Below are 10,359 nucleotides of genomic sequence, written 5' to 3'. Positions count from 1 at the left end.
TGTCTCTTGCAGGGCCCTGCCCGGAGCCCGCCCCGCACCTCGCCCCGTGGCGCCCCGGCTCCGACACCCGCCGCGCCGCCGTCGTGGGCCGGGGGGCGGCCCTGCGCCTCGAGAGCTCCGCCGCCTTCCACTCCCTCGTCATCCGCGACGGAGGTAAGCCGGGCCGGGCCGCCCCTTCGGGTCCTGCCGCCTGCGGCTGCATCCTTCGCCCGGGCTCCGCACCTCCCCATCGCCGCGCTCCGGGGGCGCCGTCCAACTTTGCGATGTTGCGGGTGGAGGTGTGTGCTTTGCGCGGCAGGTGCCATCTCCCGCTTTAATTTGGGGGGAGGAGGGTGCCTTTGCCTGGCAGGCGGCATTTCCCGTCCCCTCGGGGTGTGCCCGCTCCCCGCCGCCCCCTAACCCCGCTCCTCTGCCCCCCCCAGGGAGACTGGTGTTCGCCGACCGCCCCCACGGGCCGCCCATCACCCTACGGGCCCGCTACATCCTCATCCAGGACGGCGGGGAGCTGCACATCGGCTCGGAGCGGTGTCCCTACGGCTCGCGGGCCACCATCTCGCTGTACGGGCAGGCCGCCGAGGGGGCGGCCGTGGAAGGCTTCGGGCAGAAGTTCGTGGGCGTGGGGCGCGGCGGCGTGCTGGAGCTGCACGGCCGGCGGCCCCGCGCCTGGACCCTCCTGGACAAAACCCTGCACCCCGGCGGGCTCCGCCACGGTCCCTACTCCTCCGAGAGGCGCTGGGGCAGCCGCGGGCTCAACCTGCGCATCCTCGACGCCGGCACGGCGCGGGTGCTGGCGGCCGGGCGCTTCGACACGCACCTGCTGCCCGGCGAGGGCCGGCGGCTGCGCGACTTCCTGGCGCTGCAGGCGCCCGGCAGGGTGGTGGCGGCCGCCGTGGGGGACTCGGCGGCCCGCAGCCTCACGCCGGGGACGCGGCGGCTCCTGCGGGACCGCCTCGGCAGCAGGCACATCGCGCGCTTGGGGCACAGGTGAGGCCGGCGGCGGGCGCGGGGCTCGAACTCGCGGCGCGCCGGGGCCCGGCGCTTACGGCGCCTGCGGCGGGGGGGGGGGCGGGCGGGCGACCCGCGGCGCCACCATGGACAGCTCCGCGCCGGCGGCCGCCGCGCCTGGGCGCCCGGCTCCGCTTTGCCCCGACGGAGCGGCGGCGCCGGCGCGGGGGGTTCGAGCCCCGCGCCCGGCATCCAGCGAGCCGGGAGGGGGCCGGACAGGGCAGGCTGCGCTGCACCGTCCCCTCCCGCCCAAAGCTGTCCGCGAAGCGCTGACCATCCTCCTTCAAGACCGGCGCAGCCTGTAATTTGGTGTGCTCCTTCCTGCTCCCGCTCAGGCAGCCCTGGGCTCTGGTGGGGATCCTCGGAGGGGATCTGCTTTCAACAGTGGAAGATAAGAGAGAATATCATGGGAACGGGACAACGGGGCTAGCTATAGCCCAAAGAGATTTCCAGACCTACGACGGAATCCGTTTCACCGTTACTGCTTTCAGCGGATGGGTGAAAGGTTTAGTGTCTCCCTACAGTTGTCTCTCTTCTGTTGCTTTGCTCTGTTTTTCTTCCGGCTGCTGCAAATCTGAATGATACGATGATGATAATATTGTAGAATTTTGCTCATGTGCATGTGACCAAGCTAAACCACAATGCTCTCGTAAAATAACATTAGCTGCCTAGAAAGAGATGACATTGAAATATTTAGTGGCCAGAGCCCTGCTATCACACACACGCAGTTGTCTAGATAAAATTAAATTGGTACGCTCTTTGGCTAATTGCATGATAGCATCATGCATGACTGTAAAAATAATTGATTGCTTCATTTTTCAGGAGTGCCTCATAATGGATTTAAAGTGGAAGTGTCCAAAGGAATAATTCTTCATTTAGTGGATGAGGTTACAGATTGGTTACCTGGTGACAGAATAGTCATTGCCAGTACAGATTATTCAATGCATCAAGCTGAAGAGTTTAATCTCCTTCCCTGCACTGAATGTAAAAGTAACCAAGTGAAAATTGATGGTATGAAATACTATATTAAGCTATTTTGTGTTAAGCTATTAAGTAATGTAAATATTTACATTGTCAATATTCAGCTTGTCTTTTTAGCTACATTTTGTCCTATAAATGCATGGGCACTTGACATGTGAGAGCTGAAGGCCCCTGATAGTGAGACTTTAAAGTCTGACTCCGGGCGGTGGTCCCTTGTAGAAGCCAGAAGTGGCTTCTGGGATCACCTCTGGGATCAGATGCTAACAACTGGTCAATTCCCCAAAACTTGGTGATTGCGTAAATCAAGCGTTTGCACTTGTTTAGAACAATGTGATAGCAAAGACACCGTACTCACCCTGAATAAAAAGAGCTCTGGTTTTCACAGGCAGTCCACTTTATCTTCACATTGGAGAAGTTATAGATGGCATAGATATGAGGGCAGAGGTTGGTCTTCTGACAAGAAATATACTTATTCAAGGAGAAATGGAAGACTCCTGTTATGGACAAAATCAATGCCAGTTTTTTTCCTTTGACACGTTTGGAGGACATATTAAAGTGAGTGACTTTTAATGCATATGCCTGTAGGTGGTTCCAGATAGCTGCTTTCTTGGTTTGTCAACAAGCAATATAATGCATGAAACTAACACTGTGCCTGGGGAAAAAAGTATGCTTGTCTACAAAGCAGGGGAAGGTTGGTTGGGCTATTTTGCAGAACTAGACTCCAGATGAGACTGTGACATTTTCTTCGCTGTGTATGCAAAAATACACTCTTTTCTGGGCTAGAGGGTATTCTTTAGAGCCATCACTGTCAGTAGGGTTGATGTGAAGCTACACAGTTTGCAAGATGTCCCTGAAGACGTTGTGGTTCCTTCAGAGCAAACCTTCTCCAGTGCTGGGCCTCCCCTCATTTTCCTTTGCCTCCTCTTGCATGGCCCGCGTGCTCCTGGTGGAAATGCAAAGTGTTGCTGCTGCAGAGGCCACAGATAACCTTAGCGCATGTGCAGGAAGCTGCAGATACTTGGCTTTTCTGCACTTCCTCTGAGTGCTGGCTGGTGAGTTCCTCCACTGCCACGACCCGAAGTGGCCCCAGTTGGTGGCATTTGGGGAGCTGTGCAGATGTTCTGCCCTAAAGTCACTTGGCGGAGATAGTTTCACCAGGAAATAGAGCCTATTGGTAAATGCTATGCTTTTCTGTAGCTAGCAGGAATATTTTGTCCGTAGTTGTTTCACACGCTTGCGCGCTGCTGTCAATAAATGCCATACATGCTGCTTGGCAGCTCTTGGTGGCAGCGCCCGCCGGCAGGGATCCAGCTGCTGGCACGCTCCTCTCCAGGTGCTGCGCTGGCCTGAGGCGCAGCAGGGCTCCGACGCCTCCTTCCGCCATCGGGCCCTGGGTTACACTGCAAACATGTTGCCTACTGTTTAAAAAAAAAAAAAAAGGCTTTTTTTTTTTCTTGTCTCGTGTTCTGATATTGCTAATGCCTTACTTGGATCTACATTTGTGTCAACAGATCCAGAAGAATTTTGGCTCTGTTCACATGTCAGGAGTGGAATTAAAAAACATGGGGCAGCAAATCCTGGGCAGCTACCCTGTGCATTTTCACCTGGCCGGAGATGTGGATGAGAGAGGAGGATACGAACACCCAACTTACCTCGATAACCTGGCTATCCACCACTGCTTCTCTAGGTGTGTTGCCATACATGGAACTCATGGCCTTCTGGTAGGAGACACATTTTATTAGTACCAAGCTAATTTCGGTGCTTACACACTGCTAAACAGTAGAAGTGTATGAGTTGTCTTGCTGCTTTGTGATACAAAGAGAAATCAGAATCCAGCATCTTTTTTCCCTAAGAAATGTCCTGACTTGACAACTCCATTTGATGGGTTTAGGACTGTTGCTGTGCAGGTACTGCTCTTTGAAACGAATTTCAGGTTCTTAGTATTGTCTTATTAATTAATATTATTAATTGTTTGATCAAATATAGTAAAATTTTTGCCATTCTTATTCTGAACAGTTTGTGATAATAGAAATTTTCATTTAAAATGTAAGGTTCGAAGCAATAGACCTTTAACTTGCAAAGAAGATATAAAAGACAGGAGTTGTCCAAGTCAGGGGCTATGTGTCACGAATCCAAAATATTCACATGACAAAGGGAATGAAATATGAGAGGGACAGACCCAGTCGGCCACTTCTGTGCCAGAAAAGCCCTCAGGAACTTGGCTTTGACCTAGATCCTAGCAAGGGCATTGTGGAGAGGAACATATTTTTAAAAGAAAAAAAAGGTGCCTCAGCTGGGAAAGACAGATCCCCGCTCTAGTCCAGACATGTCCAATTGCTGTGTGCTCTGCAGGACACTGCGTGGTGTTCTGGTGTCCACAGGCATTTCCTCGTCCAGGTAATGTGTGTTTAGACAGAGACGCTCCCCAAACTACCAGTGACTCCCTGTTTTTTTCTGACAACTTTTCTTGACCCCGGACATAAGCTGCTGTAAGATATGACATAAACGCGCATTGGTGGACGCTGTGTAAAATGGTCCACTTAAAAGAATATATGCATGAAAATGCGATGCCGGACTTGTATGGCTGAGAGCACTTTCCATGTATCCTGCACTGTGTTTATATTGTCTAGATCACCCAAAATTATTGATTACCTTCTCTCATACATGATGATTTTCTCTGCATACAGAGCTTGCTGTTGTTTACAGAGCTCTCAGATAGCAGGAGATGTGCCCAAAATGTATGGAAGTGGTGTAACTCCCTGTCTCTTCCCCTCAGTATTTAACCTCTTGAATTGAAGGAACCTGCCTGGGATGAAAGCTTAGGCCTTACCTGAATACTGTCCCTGAGAAGTACGGCTTGTGCTCTTGGTCTTTATCAGAAATGACGTTGTTAAGGGTTTATCTGGATATGTGTGATCCAACAGATGTGAAGGCAGTAAGAATCCAAGTGCGAGGTCCAGTCCCCCAGCACTTGACCGTTGAAGGCTTTGAGTCCTTGAATCAGTGAATAGATTTGATAACCAAGGACAGATACGTGATTTTGTGGAAGACTCCTGTGGTTTCAATATAGTATTTACAATACAGAGTAATTAAAATGCATTAAAAAACCTTGCTTTAAAATAAATTAAAATAACTTGCAGTACCAGAGAACAGCATGTATATCAGAGTGAGGCTGTTAAGTAATACAGATGAGTACTGACTTTAGCATTAGGTTATGAAACTTCAACTTCTGAGGCAGATTAAAGCAGACGGGGGGGTTTTTTGCCCCTCCCGTTCGCGGTGTTTAGACGATGTAATTTCAGATCCGCGCGGCGGGAATGCTGTGTTTTGTGCTGCGCCGTGCCCGGGTGGCTCAGCGCCGCGTGCAAGTCGCTGCTCCCATCGTCTGCTGCGTGCCAGCCTCGGGCCCCTGGCGGCAGCGCGGCTCAGGTTACTCGCCGGGGTTAAAAAGCAGGTTGCGACCTGCCTCTCGCTTCCCCGGCACACGTCACGCATACCGCAGAATACTGTAGTCTTTAATGTATAATGTTGCAGGGCATAAAGGTCACTTATATTGTGTTGCTGAACTATATATAATTCAGTGTTTGAAGGCATCATAATTATCTTGTGCTGGACGCACCAAAGGGGCTGTAGACCGCATTGCGGGCGATGTTGCACGCTGACACGTACAGTAATATGCTACTCCTAATGTCATGGTGCCACAGGTAGGCTCTCGCTTCCAAGCCTGTATTTTCTGTCTGTGACAGGCCAGAACCAGTCAGTCCTATTACTGCAAGTTTTGTCCTAACAGTCTGGACCCTTATCTTTTTGCGCAAATATAAATGATCTTTAAATAACGTTATTTCTGGTTAGGAGGGTGGTCCGTTTAGTTTCAAGTATGAAAGTTCTCAGGGCTGCCAYGCATTTCTGAAGCTGTGACAAATCATATTAATGAAAGCTAAAATCTGGATTCAGATACAGGGCTGATTTTTAATGCACCCCTCTGAAGCACAGATTATCTAGACTTCAGCTAAATTCATGACAACAAAACTCTACAATTGAAATGCTGTTTCCTTTATGGCAGAGGGAGGTTTACTTTATAGTTTCTTTCCAAAAATAGTCTTCTGCCTACCACTTGGAAGGATATAAGTAGCTGGGCTTACTGTTCTTTGCAGGTTGGCAAAGAAACATGCATTTTTAAGTAAATTCACTTCCTAACTATCTGTATTTCCAAGACTCAACTGATAGGGATGCTTTCCCTCGGTCTCGCTGCATGCGATTTTCTGTATGTTCCTCATAGCTCACTTGGGGCTATTGCACTTGCATTCTGGTCTCAGTTGATTTCCAACAATGTGTTAATTACGGCATGGTTGCCCGGCTGCGTTTTGCATTATTTTTAACTATTTCTTGAACACCTCATTGAGGCAGAAACAAAAGCAACTGATGACATGTTTGAGGGGCGACTGCCAGGAAAACAGTGAAATCCAGTAGACATAATCCTATGGGAGTTGCACTGTTTGTGACCCCAGCTGTTATGTACAGTTGCAGTTCATCACAGGGTAGTCATGGGATATGACACCAAAATGGATTTAGTTCAAGTATCCCTCTGTATATAGAAGTGACCAAGTAGGTTAAGATTAGGTAATCTTGCAGTCTTGCACGGACATAACTCTAATTGACATCAACAGGAATTTTGTATGCCTGAAGAGTGAATAAATGTGCTGACATGGACCATTTGAAGCACAAAGTTACATTTCAGAAAGATTTAGTAATAAATAGCTGGTATTTTAACTAGCCTGATTTGCTATTCACATTTAAAGGAAGAATTTCTAAATTGGTCTTCATAAGACCATGCATTAAAGGAGGCTTGTGCTAAGTCCTCTTGGTCAAATTATGGTTTAATGCAATATCTCTGCTCATGTCAGTTAGTCTTAAATAGGCTGAAACAGTGCAGGGCACTCTCTGCACAAGCTGGGCATTACAGGAATGAAGTGGACCTGCAGCTTCTGAGAATGGAGGAGAAAGATCAGAAGCTTTGCTAATATAAATTATTTTGCCTGGCAAATTTTTAAAAAAATCTTATTTTATTTGGGAAGTGTTGCAGTCATGAACATTTCTGGATTAACCAGGCTGCTCTGTTGGCTGATCATGTAAGATGTTTAGTCCGTGACACCAAACTGAATATTCTCTCCTAGAACTGAGGCCAGTTTTAAATCTAGTGTTTTACTATTTTTCTTTAATTATGCATGTGATCTTCCTGCAAGTAATGTTAATAGGAGTTTTGCTGTGTAACAAGGTCGGTGCACTCTCGTGCAACCTGCAAATAGTTTGAGTTAGCCCCAGAACCGGTGCGAATGAAGGTGCTGCTCGCTGTGCAGAAAGGTGGCAAAACCCCTCCGTGAGGTTTTTGGAGTTTATTGATAAGCAAAGCATGTCATTCACAGTTGCTGCTGCTATTAACATTGCAATCTGTGGCCTGTATATTTTTTCCAGGTGAAAGACAGTATTGGCTATGACACTTTGGGGCACTGTTTCTTCCTTGAAGATGGGACAGAGCAACGCAATACGTTCTATCACAACTTGGGCCTCCTCACGAGGTCGGGAACGATCTTACCTTCGGATCGCAATGAAGCCATGTGCCTTGCAATCCGTAGCCACGTCTATGGGAATTACGTTCCCATGCCAAGCACGGACTGCATGTAAGTTCCCCAGCACCCGTAGTCCTTGTTTGCTCTTGCATTGCGCTTTTTAGCTTAAAGAATGTTGTGGTGAAACTAAACTTTTCAGAGGGGAGTGTGCACGATCTCCATTTTACATAGTGCCATTCGACGTCAAATGAAAAACTGTAGCTTTTCATATCATTTCTCATTTTAAAATAATTTGGCTACTTGACAGTGTTTCACATGTGGAGACACCTGTTAACATCTGCCTGAATCCTAACGATGCATATTTGCTGTTGTTTATTCCTGTTATGTTCCTGGGAATCATCAATATGTTAGAGCATTTTGCTCATTTCTGGACTCTTTTTAATTCTTTTTAAGTAGGATGTTGAAGGCTTCATGAAATCTGTATGATAAATGTAGGTCGTTTCAGCCCTGGTCTAAGCTGGCATAAATATCACTTACTTCCAAGAGAGTTTTTTGCCTGTTTTCACCAGGGATGAATTTGGGCTGCAACAGCTAGAGCAAATTAGTCAGTAGTACATGAGTACATTAATGTCTAGAGTAAATTAGAAGATTTAGTGAGAATGTAGAGATTAGCATAAATTATGGTGAGCCTCATTTATAACACAATAAACAATATCTGTTATAACTGGCTAGAGTTCGCTTCCATTTTGGAGACTGGTCTACTGCAATATGGGTGCTCAGGTCACCCAAGTGCTGACCTGGCTGGTGTTTGCAAGTAAGAACATAGTTTAGCCAAGGAAATTTATATTGTCATGTTTTCTGGAAAAGAATCCAGGGGCCAAACACTGTTTATTTTTACTTATTCAAATAACCCTACTGAATGAATTAGAATTATTGTTGTCAGAATGCTACAGTTGACTGTGTGGTTAATATAGATTTATTTTGCACCTATTCAGTGGTTGAGTTCATCCAAAGGAGTGTGGATTCTTGAATATGTAATAGTTAAGGTGGATAAAAAAATATTGGGATTTTCTGCTTAAAATGATCAAATTAACTGGTGTGATCATTAGAAAAATATTTAGGGTGTTTTTACACTTGCTCTTATTATTGCAAAAGATGTTATCAAATGAAGTAAGACAACAGATGATAATATTTTCATAACTACATCTGGCTTCTGTTTGTGCCACTACTCATCTTCTGTCTGAAGCAAAAAATCTTTATTTGAACAAATGTCAAAATAATACCTCCTTAATCTCCCACTTAATGAGACGTTTGTGGCTTGCAAGGACGTTTGTTTTGTGCTTCATGTAAAGGCATCATAAATCCATAGAGAATCCCATAGCTCCTGCCCTTCCCCCAAAGTTCTGAAAACCAAAACAGAAGTTTACTTTTCAGACATTTTCCAAATGTTTTAACTTTTGAAAAAAATGACATCAGGTTTCCTTAAGCTGCATTTAACAGAGCGTGGATTTTGTGTTAATAGTCTCCTATAATTTACAATACTTTCAGCATGTGGTTCCATAAATGAACACGTCTGACATCACTAGCTGCTTTTTTTTTTTCCTTAAAGAGTGTCATTAAAAGGTTGTGTGGAGTTTTAAAGTCAATGGGAGCATCGTGGCTGAAGTCCAGTACAGTGCTATGAAAATGTAACCCTTCCTGTTTGGTAACTGCTTAGGATCATTTTGATTTTGATTTTTCAGGGCTGTCAGCACATTCTGGATTGCAAATCCAAACAACAACTTAATAGAGAATGCAGCAGCTGGTGCTCAGGTAAAATCATTTAACAGCAAGAGCTATATATTGCCTCCTGTTCCCATATATTCTGCTCTTACTGATGTCATTAGCATGAGGGCAATGAATTTTTAGTGCATCGTTGTAAAATTTGGATATATATTTCCACATGAGTCCAAAAGCAATTAGGAAATTACAGACTGAATATACAACATCACAGAATATCGTCTGGAAAGTCCTGTTTGTACCCAAAGAGCAGCCTCACACGCCTCATGTGCCTTTGTCTCTCTTAAGAACGACTGTTTGCCTCCCGCTCTCACACTGGTATCTCTGATACAGTTTTCCATCACAACTGTGCCTGGAAATGGTGTGTGGTGTCTCTTAGCAAATGTTGGTTTTTATTTGTAGTTAATGGTTAACATGCCCAGTAAAATTACATGTATTTGTATTCTGGCTAGTTATCATCTCTGATGTTTACTCAAATCGTGTTTGTGTTTAATATGCCTGTATAGAAGAGGCTATGTTTTCTAATAAACCACCTGAATATCACCCATAATATATGTATTTTTAAAATCCATGTGTGTGTGTCCCAGGGGCGCACTGTGCTTGCCACAGGATAAGTTGGGAGGTATAAGATCATGGGCTGGCCAATGTCCCCAGGACTCATACAGGTTTTACAGGCTCAGTTTAGAAATCTGGCCAGCACAGTGGGATAATCTATATCGTTAGTTGTGCTGCCCCATTTCTTTGACCTTCTGCTGTTTTTTAGGATGTCGGGATATGGTACATCTTCCACCGGGTTCCGACTGGACAGTCCGAGGGGCAATATCCAGAGGGACAGGCTGAACATACCCCCTTGGGCATATTTTACAACAACAGAGTCCACTCCAATTTCAAGGCAAGTGGATGATTTTGTATGTTCCTACCAATGTGATAGCAAGGCTTAGGGCTGACCGTGTGCGGTGCTCCGATATCAGAAGATCATTGTGGGTGCCTTACGTTTTCGTAATGGTCTTCTAACACGAGCAGGTGT

The 10,359-nt window shown here is 46.4% G+C and overlaps 1 protein-coding gene across 1 annotated transcript in view; it reads left to right on the top strand.

Annotated features, from left to right (window-relative positions):
• The window catches only part of LOC112963542 (cell surface hyaluronidase-like), a 56,097-nt gene that overhangs the window by 4,679 nt on the left and 41,059 nt on the right, over nucleotides 1–10,359 (top strand). Inside the window, exons 2-10 of the mRNA XM_026060689.1 lie at nucleotides 7–153; nucleotides 423–984; nucleotides 1,341–1,510; nucleotides 1,828–2,016; nucleotides 2,372–2,541; nucleotides 3,498–3,707; nucleotides 7,459–7,664; nucleotides 9,296–9,365; nucleotides 10,096–10,224. Of these exons, the coding sequence (XP_025916474.1) occupies nucleotides 7–153; nucleotides 423–984; nucleotides 1,341–1,510; nucleotides 1,828–2,016; nucleotides 2,372–2,541; nucleotides 3,498–3,707; nucleotides 7,459–7,664; nucleotides 9,296–9,365; nucleotides 10,096–10,224 (1,853 nt within the window). The remainder of the gene's footprint in view (nucleotides 1–6; nucleotides 154–422; nucleotides 985–1,340; nucleotides 1,511–1,827; nucleotides 2,017–2,371; nucleotides 2,542–3,497; nucleotides 3,708–7,458; nucleotides 7,665–9,295; nucleotides 9,366–10,095; nucleotides 10,225–10,359) is intronic.

This window comes from Apteryx rowi, unplaced genomic scaffold, assembly GCF_003343035.1.
Source record: "Apteryx rowi isolate R43461 unplaced genomic scaffold, aptRow1 scaffold_17, whole genome shotgun sequence".
In the NCBI taxonomy this organism is placed as follows: Eukaryota; Metazoa; Chordata; class Aves; order Apterygiformes; family Apterygidae; genus Apteryx; species Apteryx rowi.
Note: the sequence above shows the minus strand (reverse complement) of the source record. Positions and strands in the feature narration are given on the sequence as shown.